The sequence below is a fragment of the Panthera onca genome, chromosome A2 (assembly GCF_046562875.1).
Source record: "Panthera onca isolate mPanOnc1 chromosome A2, mPanOnc1 haplotype 2, whole genome shotgun sequence".
Taxonomy (NCBI): Eukaryota; Metazoa; Chordata; class Mammalia; order Carnivora; family Felidae; genus Panthera; species Panthera onca.
The window spans coordinates 132,255,104-132,274,940 of NC_138340.1; the positions used below are offsets into that span (position 1 = coordinate 132,255,104).

Sequence of the window (19,837 nt, forward strand, 5' to 3'; positions counted from 1 at the left end):
CCTCTTGACAGGTCCTGTGCAGCTGCGTTTTATGTTTCCATATGGCCTTGCCAGGGTCCCCCCCGCTTTAACCAGACCTGGCTTCCACAATTAGTACGGACTCACAACAAGTTAGTTATGGAATACATTAAGTCCTAAAGGCCTCATGGGGCTATTTACACCTCTTTGGACTATTTCCAGGATCCCAGATTATACTGTAAGTGTAAATTAAGGAAGTCTCACGATCCAATGGGCCTGACTGGAACATGCAACATTACCATATCTTATGCTCCATTTTCCAATGCTTTTCTTGGCTTCATTTTGACGATTTTATACCACCCTGAAAGGTAAACTCTCTGTAATCTTAAAATCATGCTTTAGAAAATATTTCTCTCTTTTCCCTTCTTGAATGTGCCTTATTCTATTCTCGGGTACAAAAATTGAAGACTGATCAATTTTCTCCTTTGGCATTGAAATCTTTCAGGAATTTATTTGCATTCACCTGGCCAAGTTATAAATACCATCCAACACCTATATCATGCCATTTCTTTACTTAAAATAATAAATTGGGTTCACTTAATAAAATAGAAAACCAGATGAAGTCAGTCTGTGTACCCAACAGTTGGGAACATACATTTAGCAGCTGGTGGGGGAACAAAAAGGTCACTCCTCTAGCCCTTGCACAAGATCAGTGATAGATCACATGTTCTAGAAAACATGAAACATAATGTAAATGGTTCTTACTTTATTTTTTATCCCATCGTATACCCAAAGAATCGGAGCTGATGGTCTCTCTCTTTCCCTTTCTCTTCTCTCAGCCCCTGGGAGGCCTTTTCTTTGGGGCCTCTCCTCATCTCAGAGTCATGTTTGCAGCCATGTTTTTCTCATGGATACTGGTGTCTGACAACACACAGGTCCTTAATAAACACTTGTTGAATGAGTTTTGGAACCTGAACAAGGTAGACTATGAGGTCTAGAGAAATCATACAAGTCCAAGAATCAGGAAATTAGCTGAACAAGATTTGATAATCATGGCGAATATGCTTTGCTTTTGATGACTACTCTGTATGTGGCCAGCACTCTACTAGAAGCCTTAAAAGTATCTAATTTTATGGTAATTGAATCATCACAATATCAGGCATCATTACCCCTATTTTACAGATGAATAAACTGAGGCGCTGAGAAGTAAAGTAATATGTCCACAGTCACCTAGCTACTAACTATATATTTTACTGGGATTAATATGCATTGTCTGTTCAATGTTGAAATTCATGCCTTTTTTTTTTTTTTTTTACCCCTTCCTTTCTGTTCCTCCATTTTGTCATCTAGTAAATGTGGAAATTTTAATACTCATTAAGAAACCCAGTTTCAGGGTGTTTCAGATATAAGGTGACACATTTCTCACGAAAATTTGCAATTGAATTAGTTTTGTTTATTGATTAAAATCCTGCAACAGACAAAGGAATGGCTCTCCAAAGCTGAAAAGTTGGGAACCCTGAAAGGAAAGTCTTGGTATCAAGACTTTGGGGCAGGTTGAGCCTTTCTAGGGTTTTTGAGATCCACCTAAAGCTAAAGTTAGCCTTGTCTTTTTTTATGCTGGTTAACATTTACTGAAAACTTACCATGGCCAGACACTGTGCCATAGAAGTTAATATGTATCATGCCACAGAAATCTCAACCCCTAGAAGATAGTAGTACTACTGTTATTCCCAATTAACAGATGAAGAAACCAAACTTAACTTGCCCAAAGTCACACAGCCAGCATGGTAGAGCTTGGACTCAAAGCCAGATATGTTTAACTCTGAAGCCTGTAATTTTAACTGCTTATGCATGCTATTTTTGGCTTATTTATCTCTGTAAATTTAATGTAATTTATATCAATGTCATTTATTTCTTTTGGTCATTTATTTTGAAATAAATCCCAAGGAATGCAGATCAGAAATCTGCTTAGTTTGTTTGCTAACACATACACCTGTGCCATATATGTGGTGACACTTATCAAGTATCTCATGATGCATGACTTTCCGTGCAATTAAATACCTTTGGGTCACTCTCAGTCACATGCCTGAGAGTTACAAACTCTGCTTTCCTCTCCCTCTAGATAATTCTTTCTGTCAAAGTGGATAGATTAACAAACATCAAATAGACAGCCATATCAATGTAGAGATTTTCAGACTCTGACCTGAAAAAAATCTCCACAGGAAAAGCATAGTGCCTAGGGTGATTGACATAACAGAAATCCTACCTCACTAAATGTGTTCCCACAGTTCATTCTGTATTTATTAGAAGGAATTATTGACACTTTCAGAAGATACAATCTCCAGGACCCTGATAGGAAATTAACTTTGGTTTTAAAAAGAATTGGAGCTAGATGTTACTGTCTGCATCAGGACAGTTTATTTTCACTTTAACTCTGAGTTATATAACACAGTATTATCAATTGCTTGCATGTATGGAGCAAAAATCCACATAAATTTCTCTTCTGTATTTATCCTATGGAAGAAGTGCCCTCCAAATTAAGCTATGGAGGAAGTGTGGAAACACTAAAAACAGCAACAACAACAACAACAACAACAACAACAACAAAAAACCTATCTAGATTCCATAACTCTTTGAAGGGAGAAGGATATTTTAGAAACTATAATTTTTTGATCAAATAAGTATTAGTTCACTTTTATTTTAGCCAACTACATGTTTTGCAAAATAACACTAATAAGGTGTGCTCTTTTTCCCTAACTAAATTCTTCACAATGAAATCCAACTGCAATATTCATTTAGAAATTTGATAATGCTCTCTTGTGTGAGTTTTAGGAATATTTGAAACCCCATTGCATATAAATTATATCATGGAAAAGCTGTATAAATATTCTATTACGGCACATGCTGTTCTAAGGATCTGTCAGGATTTCCTTTATACACTCCATTTTGAGTGGTATATAAATCAGATGTAAAAATTCATGTTGGACTGAAACTCAGCACAAAAGGCCTCCTCCAGAGGCAAATGCTTTTTTCAAAATGTGGTTTGAATTATGTTGGTCATTTTTAAGTTATAGAAGTGCAGAAAATGTATTTGTGGTTTTGAAGGAGAGAGATTTTTTCCATTTTTATAACTCATTAGGAAACTTTACAGGCCTTTAGACCATTTTGTGGTTTAGTTCTTCTCAGGTTTTTCCCCAAAGCAATATTAAAACTTGAATGGTGTCCGCTATGAATCCAATGATTACTGTTCTGAATACAAATGTGTGTATGGATGTATATAGTTATACATATCTTAGACTAGGAGAAGTTCCAATAATATCATAACTGGGGTGGAAGATTAGACCTATCAGTTGCCCTTTTTTGTTCTTGGTTTCAAGTCAGGGTTTATCTATCAAAAGAATCCTCTATCTATACCATAGTTCACTGCTTGTATTTTTAAAGCTGCATCTTAAACTTCAGAAAATACCTTGGACTTAAACACTGCTTCTTCTATTAGCATGTTGACAATAAGGTTGTGACCTTTCTAAATTTTGCTTTTCACTAACAGAGAGAGCAAGTTGCAGCACGTTTAATAGATATTGTAAAGTATTCAATGTGCATGTTTGTGTATATACATTACTTTGTTAAATAGTGTTGAACTTATTTTGTCTATATAGGTAACATGTTGCCAAGTAATTTCATAAACATCTAAGTTATTATTTTAGCACATGTAGAGATTATGGTTATACTGTTCTCTTAACAGCATCAGTTAAAATCTGAGAAAGTTTTATTTGGACTGAGAAAGTTGGCAAACTTCTCAAAGTGGAGCAAGCCAATCTTTCAAATGACTTTAAAGGATAATGAAAATAGAAATATTTTATATGATTGAATTGCTTCCACCTATGTTATATTTAGTTCATCAATGTGTTAGACTAACACATTTAGTGTTATTATTTACTATCATATAATAAATCAAGACATTAAAGCATAAAGAGGTTAAAATTTTTCCAACGTTATTCCTTATATTTTTTATTAAATTCCACTTGGAATCTCAGTGTCTTGATTCCTAATACAGTTCCCTCTTCAAATTACACTATTTCTGGTGCAATTGTGAGAATCTTTAGGTCTAGTAACAGTTAGGATGGACCACCCAAAGGACAATCAAACATTTGCCTGTGACTTGTGGAGCAATGTCGACTTTCCCACTGAGACACTTGGAGGATCAGAAGGAATCTATCTCCTCCTGGATGTTTTATCTACTAACCTAGTGTCATGGAAATTAGCCAACTCTACAGTGGAGACAGCCGAATGCAGTTTTCTTTATTTTTTCATATTAACAGGAGAGCAGGGTTACTAATGAGGAGTCACATCCCAAATCTCTGATCTATAAAGCTGAATCTCCTTATTTCTATTTGGGTCATTTTTTTTTTTTTTTAATTCTGCTCCATTTGCTTTTACTAACTTATGCTACTTTGTGTTCTATAATGTTATATTTGTTTATAATTATAAACTTCTATGTGATTCATACATAACTCATATACTTTTGTCTTTCTCTTAGTTTGTCGTTAAAGTCATCACTGTTAGGATTTACTTAACACGTATCACTCCAAACACCCCTATATGACTTAATCAGTCATTAAAAAGTTTGGAGGGAAGCCTACAAATTTCTGAGAACTAAGAGCATATTGAAACACTGTTTTGTGAGAATCAGAAATGTTTTGAAGTATGGCATAGACATTTAAAAGCCACTGAAAGTAAATATACTATATATGTCAAAAAGAAGTTTTACATGTTAAGAATCTACATTCCATGGTTGAATTTAACAATTTGTAAGTCATTAGGCGGGCAATATGCACATTGTACTCCCCTGCTTCTCCATTTATTATATTATACCCATATTTTTCCTTGCATTTGGAGGAGAGATAACACAGTGCTATTATTTGAATAGCACTGACGTTGTTAAAGCCTAGCACCGTTGTTTTCTATATAATGAGCAGTATATTTTTAAACAGAATGGCTATTTCTTACAACACATGAAATGAAGAATGACATAAAATACTTTAAGACTATGAAGAGTAATGAATGTAAGACATATCCTTACCTTGATTTTACCTTTAAGCAGCCTTTTATTTGTCTATTAGGAACGTCTTCCCGTGGTTTTACAGGCTCCGGCTCTTGTTCTTTCTTTTGACAAATCAGTACATAATTTGTGCCATTATTATTTGACCAAAACGTACCAACAGAAGTTTCGTAACGTATACAAAACTCAACTTTACTGCCATCTTTTTGGTAAGGGGGAACCAATAAAATCTTAAAGGAGAACTGATCAGTTTCACCATCACATGAATTTGGGACATATTCTGCTAAAATGTCATAATGTGTCTGCCAGTCATCCAAGGACATTCTCACATATACTAACTTCTCAAAAGAAATATTCAAAACTCGAATAATGCCCTTCATACTCGTAGACCCAGGAGGATACTCAGTTGACTCCAGTATTGCTTTCTGTACTTGAAGTTGCTGCATAAGATCTTCTTTTGAAGAAGGCAACTCAAAGAGTGGAGATAAAACATATTCTTCTGTGTGGAAAATGTCCTTACTTAAGTCAAAACTGGTTGAAACACTCGGTAAATCCCAGCAATCAAATTCTTTGACAGACACAAGATTGAATCCAAAGGTGTCAGCGAATGAAACTCTTCTTGTACCTGAAGACGGAGTGCTCAGGTACATATCTTCAGAAGAATCAGAACCTCGTCTACTAGGTTGAGGGGAGAAACCAGGTTTGAAGGTAGCTTTAACTTCTTCATCTTCAGAAAGAGAATCAGACAAATTAGGAACTTCTAAAAAGTTATCTTTGCTAATCTGACTAGGTTCTTCAGAAGACTCCATTGGGCTCTCTGGTATCAAATAAGAGAGAACTGTACAACTAGTAGAGGCTGATATTTGAGATACTGAGGCTTAAAATAAGTATAATGTTACAGTTGACATTGCAGAAAGGAGTCAGCTCTATAAATAGGTCCAATGGCGTGTAAACTATGCTAGCTCGCCTCCAAAGGCCTTTAATATGATAGCATCCATGTTACTCTCACCAGTATGTTTCAGATTTAACTCTCAGTTTTTAAAGTTGCATTTGTTTATGAGCTGAGTTCTAAAAAGACATTTTAGATCATTTTTTACTGTGTTGAAAAATCTGAAGCTTTACAATTAAAAATTGTTATAACCAGTTGATCTTAAAAATAAAAACAACCACAATACTAATATGTAGTTTGAGCTAAATCAATCTATTGGAGCAGACAAGGGCAGACGGAAAAAAATAAGAACATTTGTAGAACTGGAAAAATCCAGTGCCTAATAATAATGGTAGCTACTATTTAACAGGGCCTTACAGTGAGTGTAAAATGTGAACTATAAAAGGGTTAAATAGAGGTGCTGGGAATTCTCAGGAAACATGATTTAGATGGAGAAGGCATCATTTGAAATAAAGCATGAAGGGTAGGTAGGATACAGACATGCAGGGTTGGAGTGAAGCGGATTTTCCAGGTGGGAGAAATGGCCTAAGCCAAGGCCTAGAACAAATAATTAGTCAAATCCGTTATTTTAAACATTAGTGAGTTTCTTTTAATTAAGCTATGGAAAAATACACACAAGTGATATGTTATTGACTTGAAAATATATATGAGCAATGGTAAGCCTGGCCCAGGAGTGAAATATTTATGTAGAATAAAATGTTCATCTTTGGCAAATTGCCATTTCATGCCCACAGAGCAGAAGTTAATACCATGAAATCTTGGAGTTTGATGTGAGTTTTAAAATGTGAGCAGCCTTTTTAGACCACTGAATTTTTGTGTTCGTGTAAAACCCACTTTGGGGATGACAATCAGGTAAATACCTATTAAAAAAATTAAATATGCATAAGCTTTGGCCCTGGAATGTTCCAGCTAGAAATTGCCTTATCAGTACAACCTAAGTATACAAAGATAAATTTGTGTGTGTGTGTGTGTGTGTGTATTCATAACAGAATTATTTTAAAACTCTAGAAACTATACAAACATCCATCAACAAGAAAGTAAATACTGGGACACCCATACAATAAAATGTTTTGTAGTCATTAAAAGGCTACAGTAGCTCTTTATATATTGATACAGAAAGATAACCAAGATAAATAGCTAAGTGAGAAAAGAAAGTGTGTACAGATATTTGCACAGAAAATTCCTGGAAAGACACAGAAGACATTGTTAGCAGTGGTTATCTCTGATCATAGTGGTTGAGGGTTGTAGGGTAGAGGAGACTCTTGACTTGATATTCTTCTGTACTCTTTGAAATATTAGACATGAGCAAGATCTTTCGCTATCTCTTTGACTCAATGAATTAAATTAAAAACATAAAAAAATAAATTTTCAGCTTATCTCTTTTGAGAGACAGAGAGAGCAGGGGAGGGGCAGAAAGAGAGGGAGAGAGAGAATCCCAGGCAGGCTCCCTGTTGTCTGCATGGAGCTAGATGTGGGTCTCGAACTCACTAACCATGATATCATGACCTGAGTTGAAACCAAGAGTCAGTTGCTCAACTGACTGAGCCACCCAGATGCCCCTCAATTAATTAAATTGTGAGAGGTGATTAATTAAAAAAGGCGGGCTGTCCAATAGCATTTCTTTAATATCATAGCTTTGTAAGTATATTATAACTTATTGGACAATTTGAATTGCATAAAATAGTGGTTCAGGAAATTATTTTTTTAATTAAAAATGAGTAGGATCTAGAATAAGGAAATTAAGTTATTTGGGCCTTACCTTACCCATAAAACAAGAAGGAGTGGTAACCTCACGGATTGTGCAAGAATGGAAAATGGCTATGGAAATGGCTATCCTTGGCAAAGTTCATGACCATAAACTTTGAGTAGACATAATCCAAGTTACCTAAATATATCACTAGGTATTCAAGGAAAATAGTAACAAAATAATTTAAAGAATTAGTCAATAATCCTTACAGTCATGTAAACAATAGAAGAATGAAAATTTATAGATACAATAATATACAGAAGTAACTTAACTATTGAAGGATGATAAGCAGAGACAGAGATAAAGACCCATGGGTTGTATTCGGGCTCTGCCACTTAGTAGCTGGGCAACGCTCAGAATTTTGCTCAAATTTTCTAACCCTCATTTTCTATAACTGTTATGCAATGTTAACGATTAAATGAGCTGTGTGTTAAATGTCTAACACAAAACTTACTGTAATAATAGCAGGCATTATTTTTATTTCTAAATATGCTATGGAAGGCTGATTTCTAAGATACATCAATAGATAATAGATTATAGAGAACCTACATATAGAATATTAAGTAATAATTTGTAATTTGTTTGATTTTGTCTTTTTCAAAGACTATAATATGTAACACTTAACTCTGTAACATAGTTTTATAAGACACAAAATAGCTCTACATTAGAAAACGGGCTTGTTATTTGAGGTAAACTTTTCCCTTCTTAAGTTGTCTCTTTACACAGAGCACTATTCCCTTGATCTGTAGTAATCACTGCCTCTCTTTAGGAGTCTATAACCTTCACAAGATTGGAGACAGTTGAATGTTGCTCCTTAGTCACTTAGCTAAAGCCCGGTGATTTCATCCTTTTAATCTCTTCTCACATGTCAGTCCTCCAGCACTTTTTTATCATTTTGTTACTCCTCTAGGAACTCCTTCCAGCTTGCCCATAGTATTCTGTTAATCACAGATCAGGTGTCTCTGGAGCAGGTACAGAAACACTACCGGTTTCAGCCTTGTGATTTCATATTTGTATTCAGTTGAAATTCACATCTCCTTGCTTCTTCTTAATATCCTAGGTCAAACCAACGTCCCATTTTCTCATATTCACTACTACTTCAATTTTAACATGACTTTTACCACCCTGTTCTTCAACTGTATAGGCATACCTTTTTTTTTTTTTTTTAACAAACTACAGCTCGAGTTTTCACATATTCCACTTCATACTTATCAAAGAGTCTCAAAGTCACCTTTAACATCTGTATCAGTCAGGATCCCAGTAAGTGGGAAATCAATGTCATGCTCAAAATAAGATAATTCCAGGAGGGTTTATTTACAAGGATCTATTTATAAAGTGTAAATGCAGAAAAGCCACAGGGCTAGTGCAACAAACTGGGAGCCAGTTGCAACAGCGTTGGTTACCTTCCCTCAATGGATGAGGAAAGGGGTAATCATCAGAGCTTGAAAGCAAAGAGCACCATGATCTTTGGTTGAGGGACACAGCCAGCCAAATATGACCTTTCCAGGAGAGATCTAGAAACAAAAATACACTTAATTTACTTTTCTCCTTTCATATGATGTCCTACCAGAATTAGGCATTGGCCAGAGGCTTTGGGGACAATTACAGTTCATTCAGGTCAGTCTCCTGGTGCAAAGAAGCTGGGTAGAGAAGGGTGAAAAAAGTGCCAAATGGAGCTAGAGGGACAAAGGTATCAGAGATTAAAAGTTTATTATTAAGTTATCATTATGTGCTTATGCACTATATTTAAGCATATATAATTTAAAATACGTATGTGTGTTCCTCTTGCCTTATACATAGTCTATCTCAATGCCAACTAAATTCTTATTCCCTGATAATTTGTTGTCACAGCAAAATACTCAAATATCTAACATCTGTAAACTCTGATCCGGTGAGGGTCATAAATAAGAAATATTGAGTTTATCCACAGATGGCAAAGAAAGAAACCCTCTTTTCTGAGATTATAACTTTGTATCTGTTTCCCTTGTTGTCATAAATCTTTGCAACTTAAACTCAAGAGACATTTTGTCAAAAGAACGTGAAAGAGTGATTTTCAACCAAGCATCACTGAGAGGTGTTCAGATGACACAGGTTCAGGTGCACCATTAGATCTACTGAATAAGAGCTTCGAGGTTGATGACACTGCACAAGTGATTCCGGTATAGATCGGTTAAGGTACATGATCTGTGAGTCTGTGGGCCAGAGAGACAAGGACTTGTGTTCTGGTTAGAAAGAATCATAGCTGTCATCCCTCAAGTATTAGGTGTTTTTGTTTTTGTTTTTGACATAGAATCTATACAATAGTTTTATTTTAAAAAAGGCATAAAAACTTAGTAGAGTTACAGAGTAGCAGAATTTTAAGGCATTTAGAAATCACGTAGGCTAGTCCCTTCACTTTCATAAAGGAAAATGGAAGCCTGGAATAGTGAAAGCCCCATCATTTAGTAACCGAGCTGGAACTTGAACCCAGCTCTTTCTTGCTTTCTGTCTGGTGTTCTCCATATTATCCCATACATACACCAACTTTTAGCTTTACAATTCAGAATTAACAAAGTAATCATTTTTTGAAAAATAGTCATTAAAATTCATTTGTTCTAGATCCAGTTTATTTTTTAAAATCAATTAACTTTTGTGAACTTTCTTTTTTCCATTTGATGAAAGATCTCCAGAGTGTCCAGATAATTTTTCTTCATGACAGAGTCACTCAACCTTTTTTAACCTTTGCTGCTTTGGGTAAATATAATATCTTACACTGTCCTCTCTCTCCCTCGGAGACTCAGCTATACTCCTATTTGGGAATTACTGATCTAAGTTATAAAAATGAATTATATGATCTTTTTAGAACTAATATTGATACTTGGTATTTTAAAGGACTATTAGTTAAAGGACACTACTTCAAACATAGTTTGAGACACAGATTGGCTCATCAGATGCCAATTACTGGAAAAAATCCTCTGCAAATGTGCACATCTACCAACAGAGGACACGCAGATAAATCAGCAGAAAGTGGAAACTTTGCCAGGTGAAGATAAATTTTTAAAGGTATGTGTCATTTATCCCATGGAGAGATGAATGATTCAGTGTAGGTAATTGATCATGTTACAGGAAAAGAGTTTGCCACCAAAGGCAGCATCCTCATTCCTTAGCTTAATTTACAAAAGAAAAACTAGTATAATATTCAAGCACCAAGTGCTTATTTTCTATGGATTAAATAATGTTCTTTAAACTCCTTTGATTGAAATAAATACATAGAAATACAACTTTAAAAAAAAAATCTACAGTTCTAAGGTTGCGAAGCAATCAAGCATTAACCCCTTCATTTTGCATATAAAAACATCAAAATCTAAGTGGTCAACTGGATTCTTAACTCAGGTTGGGGGTGAATCCAGTATTAGCCCTAGAAGAAAAATAGATCATAAATTTCTCAAAGACCAGTATAACTTAATAATTTCTTAGTAAATTATTAATTGACCTTTATGGCTCTTCTCCCATTTGAGTCACTTAATATAGCCAAAAATGTAGCATCAACCAGGAGTTTCTCCTGAAGTTCTAAAGATATATATTCACTTTATGCAATGCTTGGCACAGTTTTGGATGAGGATAAATAGTTAATGCTTCGGTAACAGCTTAAAGAACCTTAAACTGAATTTGCCATGCAGGGTGCAATGCCTAACAGCGTTTAACATTCTAACAAAGTCAGCAACATTGTCAGCATTACTTAGTTGCCTCTACTGCACATATTAGTTTACCAGGCTAGGAGCTTGAAACCTGGGATCTATTGACATTGCAGGGTAAGTGGATGGAAAACAAAGGATCTGAAAATTCTCTGCAAGTATATGTTAAATTTGTGCGTGTCTCCATTTTACTGTGTTGACTATACCAAATTTACTTCCTGGGTCTCTGAACCAAATATTTAAGAATTATTGGGATCCACAAATGACTTGACAGTCAGGAGGAGGCAGTCCTGTAAATTAAAAGTAGAACATGTACCAGTCTGTCCCTTTCATGCACCTAAAGTTGGGCACAAATCGAATCAGGACCCATTATAAAAATCTCTTTGCTATATAATATGAAAAATACATGATGATGTTTATGTGAACACATACACACATTATGCATATCTAATTTATTTAGGGGAGAAATAAATAGAACTTGCTCAATTTTTCACAAGGCACTCCTGGAACAGTGAATAGATATATTTAGCATCATTTAAAATTTTCCCTTGGCACATCATCTTTTACCAATAGAGTAGTCAACTGTTTGGGATTATTTTAGATTTTTCTTAAGAATAAAAAAAAAAATCTGGACATAATCTCTTGCTTAACCAGTAGTTTAGTCATATATATTTTTAAATCATATAACAAAAGAGTTGTCAAAAATACAAGGAACTGAGAAATACGTGTTCTTTCAGGTGGAATCAGCTTGAAAGTTTAAATGATTTGCTCACTGATGACCAGTGTTTGGAAAATTATTTGGGAGAACACATTCAGGAGCTTGTGTTTGTTCATGATAAGGTTAAAATTATGTCTCCTAGAGTAAGAAAGTTCCTTGGAAGTTATTCTGTCTACCTCCACCCTTTAAAGACTCCCCTTTAAGATTTATTAATAGGAATGTTTCTATCTTTACCTTAGATAAATTTAGTGATTGCAAACTCACTGCATCATAAGGCAGCACATCTCACTTTTAAAAATTTTAAGAAAAAGATCTTTGTCATTTTGTGCCACAACCTAATTTATATTAGTAACCCCACCCCAGGGTTACTTTTTTAAAAATTTTTATTTATTTATTTTTTTACTTTTTTAATTTATATCCAAGTTACTTAACATATAGTGCAACAATGATTTCAGGAGTGGATTCCTTAATGCCCCTTACCCATTTAGCCCACCCCTCTCCCACAACCCCTCCAGAAACCCTTTGTTTGTTCTCCATACTTAAGAGAGATTGTTCTCTTATGTTTTGTCCCCCTCCCTGTTTTTATATTATTTTTGCTTCCCTTCCCTTATGTTCATCTGGTTTGTATCTTAAAGTCCTCATATGGGTGAAATCATATGGTATTTGTCCCTCTCTGACTGATTTCACTTAGCATAATACCCTCTCGTTCCATCCACGTAGCTGTGAATGGCAAGATTTCATTATTTTTGGTCACTGAGTAATACTCCATTGTGTATATATACACCACTTCTTTATCCATTCATCCATCAATGGACATTTGGGCTCTGTCCATACTTTGGCTATTGTTGATAGTGCTGCTATAAACATGGGGGTGCATGTGCCCTTTTGAAACAGCACACCTGTATCCCTTGGATAAATACCTAGTAGTGCAATTGCTGGGTTGTAGAGTAGTTCTATTTTTAATTTTTTGAGGAACCTCCATACCGTTTTCCAGAGTGGCTGCACCAGTGTGCATTCCCACCAGCAGTGCAAAAGAGATCCTCTTTCTCCGCATCCTCACCAGCATCTGTTGTTGCCTGAGTTGCTAATGTCGGCCATTCTGACAGGTGTGAGGTGGATCTCATTGTGGTTTTGACTTGTGTTTCCCTGATGATGCGTGATGTGGAGCATCTTTCCATGTGTCGGTTGGCCATCTGGATGTCTTCTTTGGAGAAGTGTCTATTCATGTCTTTTGCCAATTTCTTCACTGGATTATTTGTTTTTTGGGTGTTGAGTTGGATAAGTTCTTTATAGATTTTGGATACTAACCCTTTGTCTGATATGTCGTTTGCAAATACCTTCTCCCATTCCGTCGGTTGCCTTTTCGTTTTGCTGATTGTTTCCTTCAATGTGCAGAAGCTTTTTATTTTGATGAGGTCCCAATAGTTCATTTTTGCTTTTGTTTCCCTGGCCTCCAGAGACGTGTTGAGTAAAAAGTTGCTGCAGCCAAGGTCAGAGAGGTTTTGCTTGCTTTCTCCTCAAGGACTTTGATGGTTTCCTGTCTTACATTTAGGTCTTTCATCCATTTTGAGTTTATTTTTGTGTATGGTGTAAGAAAGTGGTCCAGATTCATTTTTCTGCATATCACTGTCCAGTTTTCCCAGCACCACTATTTTTATTTTTATTGTGGAAGCAGCATTTGATATTCTCATAAAAACTTACTGTGCTAATCAAATTCTTCATAAAATTATGTCAACTGAAAGAAAACTTTTAAAGTATTGCGTTCGTGCAGAAAAGTTCATAAACCATTAGTGTACAGCTCACTGAATTTTTCTCAAAGTGAACCTAGCCATTTAACCACCCCTTGGTCTAAAAAAATAGATCACCAGTGCTCAGCCAGAGATCTGTCTCATATCCATTCCCAGTGGCTACTTCGCAAAGGTAACCACTATCATGATTTCTCACACCACTGATGAGTTTTCTGATTTTTGAGCTTTACTTTGATGGAACTAAATTTTTTCAGCACAGCTAGTTAGTAAAGGATGGAATTAGTCCCAAAGCTAGTACCCTTCATCTACCTGCCGTTTTACACTAGATTCAGTTCAACTGATGTCCACTGGGGAGAGAGCAGCCCATTATGAAAACAGCATTTGAGTCAAGAAAATTCTATTTAAAACATAGCTCATACATTGACCGTCTTGTGACCTTGAGCAAACATTTGACTGTTCTAAGGGATCCTCATTTTCTTTATATATTTGTAAAGCAAAAATAATAACAGTAATGCCATGAATATTAAATGAGATGATACCTTTTTTTTTAAAGTTTATTTATTTTGATAGAGACAGAGAGAGCCTGAGCAGGGGAGGGGCAAAGAGAGAGAGAGAGAATCCCAAGCAGGCTCTGCAGGGTCAGCACAGAGCCCAATGTGGGGCTTGAACTCACGCAACTGTAAGATTATCACCTGAGCCAAAACCAAGAGTTGGTTGCTTAACTGACTGAGCCACTCAGTTGCCCCAAGATGGTATCTTGTTTTTAAAGGTCAAGCACGGTGCCTAGCAAACAGCAGGTGTTGGGTTTATAGTAACATACACTGAAATGAAACATAAGGTAATATATTGCTTTAAACTTGCATAAAATATTATATTTTTGAAGCACAAATTCGTTAGATATTATTGCTTTTATAATAAACACTTTCTTCTCTTTCTGCTTGTGTAACTTCCTTTTAAGGTAACTTACAGTGTTCACTTTACACTGGAATAACCACAGAAGAAAAAGAAGAGTTGTAATTGTTGTATCTTTTCCATTGAATATTTCAGCTCCCAATCTTTCTATCTCCCACCCCCAGTCTCATCAGCCCATCTGAAAAATAATCACTGCTACCCTCAATCCATACCAAAATAACACAACAGAAGACAGGAAGTTCCTAGAGGCCTAAAGGGTAAACAGGTGGGGATAGGAAGGATCTGATATTCTCCTTTCTACACTTTTGGAATTTAAACTTATTTTAACTTGGTAATTCCCTCAGAAAGGCTAAATATAAATTCTTTCACATTCCCAGCTCCCAGAGAATGAGAATGTGATTTCTAGTCATGTTCTCTCATTAAAATAAAATTTCAATATCATAAAACAATTAGATAATCCCCAAGGTCCTTTTTAATTTTCTAATTCTGACTCTATATACCTCATGAAGTTTACTGCAATGTGCTTAAACTTGTGTACTGAATCGTGCCTGTTTGTTCATTGTGTGTATAAAAGTGCTTGTCCCAACACACACAATCGATGAACTCCCTAAAGTTCTATTTCATAAGATTCACTTCAGTAAATACTTATTAATACTTTTACCCTGTGCCAGGGTGAATGAGAAAGTGCTCTTGCCTTTAAGGGGACCACAATTTATCACAGGAAGTGTAACTCAACTTCTCCAATGTGAATTAGAGAAATATTTTCAGATACAATGATTAATGTTCATCCTTTTACTTCGTTAAAAGTTTATTAGACTGTGACTTTCTTTTAATTTTAAAAATTTCAGTTGATAGCTTTCTACACATAATTTAGGTAAGTTGCCTACATCACATAAACAACTGGCTGAACCACACTAGACTGCTGTGATGAATAACATTTTCTTTCTTTCTTTCTTTCTTTCTTTCTTTCTTTCTTTCTTTCTTTCTTTCTTTCTTTTTCTTTCGAGGGAGAGACAGAGAGGGAGCATGCTTACGCAAGCCAAGCAGGGTAGGAGCAGAGAGAGAATAAGAATCCCAAGCAGGCTCTATGCAGTCAGCTCAGAGGCTGACCCAGGGCTCAATCTCATGAACCATGAGATCATAATCTGAGCTGAAATCAAGAGTCAGATGCTTAACCCAATGAGCCACCCAGGCACGCCAAATGGCATTTCACTCTTAACAGGCAATCTGCATGTCCTAGAACTAGACCATGAAGATAGTATCATAATTATCACCAAATTCAGATCAGACATTATTGAGTCCTTTCATTACTTGCATAATATTGCAAGACTGGCTCAAAATTTCAGCTTAATTTTTCTGTACTATTTTCACAGAGGATGAAGTAAATAAGAGCTGGTATTGAAGGGCTTACCAGAAGACGTTTGTATACTAGAGCACATTTAAACTGGAAGGGATTCTAGAAAGCCAGTAGACACTGTACTACATTTTATTGTAAAAGAAGCAGGTTTACAAGAAGAAGGGAATTTTTTCCCCTCTTGTTATCAGAGCACTAGCAGTATAGGCAAAGCCAGCCGTTGCTCAGCTCACAATTTGATGGTCTTCCCCCTCAAACTCTTTAAGTAGATCTTGTCTAATAACTAAAAGAAGTGCTTAAAGTGTGGCCCCTGCCACTCCTGAAGTTGTTCTCCTGGGTATAAGCAGCTAAACTCTTCTGGATATTTTTGTTGTATCCATAATAAAGACTGGGATAGTATGTAAAATCTGACTCTGAGGATCAGTCGAGTCCCCTAAAAGGAAGCAGTATCTATCCTCTTTATCCAAGCAATTGCAATGAGATCACTATCACACTCCTTGACAATGGAAAGTCCAAAGGTGCTTCCTAATTGATAAAGGAATCCTTCATCACTAATACATCATCATTTCTCTGCTTCTCCTCACTTGGAGGTGATTTCTCCACTGCCTCTATGGAGTCTAAAGAAGAGTGCTTTGTATCTTTCAGAATAACCTCTTGAAAAGAACAACTGAAAAGGTTTTAATGTATTAGCAGTCACCATAGTGAGATGTTTATCACACTCATTTATATAAGAAGCCCTTTAGGATAAATTTTCATCATGCATTATACAGATTTACTTGAAAAAAAACTTTAAAGAACAATAGAGTGCAAAAGAAAAGAGTTATGAATTCATGAACAAGTAGACTAACATTAGATCATTTTCAAGTATAGTTTCATATAAAATATAAAGATGTAAGGGAAATGATCCATTAAGAACTGATATCAGAGAATTAGAATCACTACAGGAGATGTGATAAATACATACTTTCACTATTTGCCCCTGGTTGCAAATTTTTTAAATTTAGGAATGGCCTATTTCCTTACCCCAGGAGAGTAATTGGAATTTAAATCGAGGGTGAGAAGGTGCCTGATAAGGTTTCTGATCCTGAACTTTCCCAGAATGGAGAGAGAAGGAAAAAAAATAGGTGCTAGCCTACCTGGAAGGTGGTATTCTCTTTCACTTTTTAAACACTGGAAATCATGGTCACTGTGGTAAAGAAGTAGGATGAACCATCTTACATAATTGTAGGTTGAGTCTTCTGAGCATAGGTGAAGTGAAAATAGAATATGAATAAAGTTCATTTGCCCAGTCTAAAATTCAGGAGAGACATAGCAATCTCTGATTCCAAGGCGCAAATTACTACAATTATCATAGCATGCACGGTCAGTGGCCCGACACTGCAAATTTCAAAAAGAAAAGCAGAATATACAGAATAATTTTATTCTGCTCCATGTGTCCAGGTGTCACTCATTCACCATTTACTGGAAGTTGGAGTTGGGAGGCCAGGTAGGTGAATTTACTTTCCACACCATCCCTATGAGCTTTCGTCTAAATTATCTGGCTATACAAAAGATCAGCTTGAAACTTACTGCTCACCTCTTATCTATTCAATGGTTTGATGGAACAGCAAGGAATATCGTTAAAGACAATGAGGCATCAACTCCTTTAATTATTCTCTCTTAAGAATCTGCCATTTCAGACCATCTATTTCAGATTTGGAATCATGACATTTTAACCTCTTCTTGATTAAAGGTTTCTATCTCCATCTCAAAGAATGCTTACTTATATGTGGTTTCTCACAAATGGCTTAACCTTTCTGCATCTCAGTTTCATCCCTTATAAAATGGAGATAATTACAGTGTGTTCTATTTCCCCAGCATGTGGCAGGCATGCTCCATGCATGGACTCCCCGTAAGGTCTTCATATGGAGTTCGAAATATGTCCTAAGAATAAAGACAAAACCGAAAATAGAATTGGGACTAAGAGCAAGGCAAGGTGTAAGGTATAGAGGAGTTGAATGTTGGTGTTCTAGAGTCCTTTAGTTTCCTTCTGCCTTTTATGCATTTCATTCACCTACCTAAACAATTGTAAAAACAACATGCATAATAAGCAAATAGAACTTTACAACTAGTATAAATTAAAACTTTCAAAATGTCTCATGAGCCTTACAAGTAATGTAGTACTTTTTTTTTTTTTTTAACAGTTACAGAAACACAAAGTTGAGAACTGGTGGGATTTTAGTTTTCAGTTATTTTTCTAACAGAGATAAAAGATGTGGGATGCTGATATTTTAATGAAGAAGTCAATTATTATCCCATGATTTCTCCAGTAAGAATAAAAACAGGCTACCCTTGGAGAAGGGTTTGTATTAATTTTTTAGAAATTTCAATTTTGAATGCATTTATACTTCCATTTTTTAATTATAGCATTTTTGTTTTGTCATTGACAAGTGCAAACTTTTAGTCAATTTTCTCCATCAATCATTGGTGATTAATATTATTAGTCTATATTGGTAAATATTTTAGAAATGTTTCTCACACAATATAGATAATAAACAGTAAATTGCCATAAGTGGACATATCCTTTAAGCAATTTACTTGATATTAGAACTATGTAGAGCCGTTACCCATAACATGCTATCAAAATGTGATCCATAATCAGATATTAAATGAATACTATTGATAAATATTGAGGAATATTTGTTTGACTTTAGGTTTTTTAACCACAGTACCCACTATTAGCAAAATGTTGGCAGCCATAGTGTCCCTTTTATGACTTGCCTTTAGTTGAATAGAAAGGCTTACAAATAATTTTAAAATATGTGTGCTTAAACCAAAATATTTTCACAAGGTAGTATCTCATCTTAGATAAAAAAGCAAGACCAAGGCAAAACAGGAGACATTGATTCCATGTCAACAAATTATGACTTTATTTCTCTTTCAATAAGTGGTTAAGTGGAATGTTTTCATTCATTTTATGTGAAGGAGGTTGAAGTGGAAAGAAGTTCACCAAATTATTATTGATTTACCTATTATTTTTAATAGGCTTAGAAAATCGGATCCTGATAGAATTTTGACAGGAAGAAACTATTTGCCAATAAATAAATCTTAGAATGATGTTAATTTATTCTTTAGTTTGGTTGATGAGATGAAATTCTAATATCTTTAAATTTCCTTCTAAATATAGTGCTTTGTTGTGATATTAGACATGTAGTTATTATAGTTATGTTTTGTAATATATCTTCTAAGAAAAATGGATAAAACCTTCTGCATATATCTCAGCTCTTTGAAGAAATACTACTACTTTGAGATTTGACTGTGAGCATTCATTTATTCTGGTTTCATTATTCTTTCTTGACCAAGTAATTTTTGTCTTTATTTCTTTCTTGCATCAAAGCTACTAGTAAATACAATATCATTAGTGTCTACATGTAAAAGGCATTAATTACATAATGGGGAATGTAACTGACCATTTCTCCGGCCTTCTCCGCTTTACTCCAAACAGCCTCTCACTGACCAGAAGAATTTTAGTATGAGTAGTCTTCTTAACTCTGATCAAAAGAGAGCACAGGGTCTAGTGCACAAAGGGCTGCCTCCCCAGTATCTCCTTGAGTGTGGCCAAGTGTTCATAATTCCCCTTGTCATGCACACATGATCACAAACTTTTCCCTGAGGTGGACATAAGAGAAACAGACTTCCATGCACATAGAAGTAAATACCAAGATAAGTATTGTCCAAA

At 35.3% G+C, this 19,837-nt stretch overlaps 1 protein-coding gene across 1 annotated transcript in view; it reads right to left on the reverse strand.

Annotated features, from left to right (window-relative positions):
• Positions 1-5,882, reverse strand: part of PPP1R3A (protein phosphatase 1 regulatory subunit 3A) — a 41,614-nt gene extending 35,732 nt beyond the window's left edge. The window contains exon 1 of the mRNA XM_060632919.3: positions 5,039-5,882. Coding sequence (XP_060488902.3) covers positions 5,039-5,826 — 788 coding nt within the window. The 5' untranslated portion in view covers positions 5,827-5,882. The remainder of the gene's footprint in view (positions 1-5,038) is intronic.
• Positions 5,883-19,837: the final 13,955 nt, after the last annotated feature.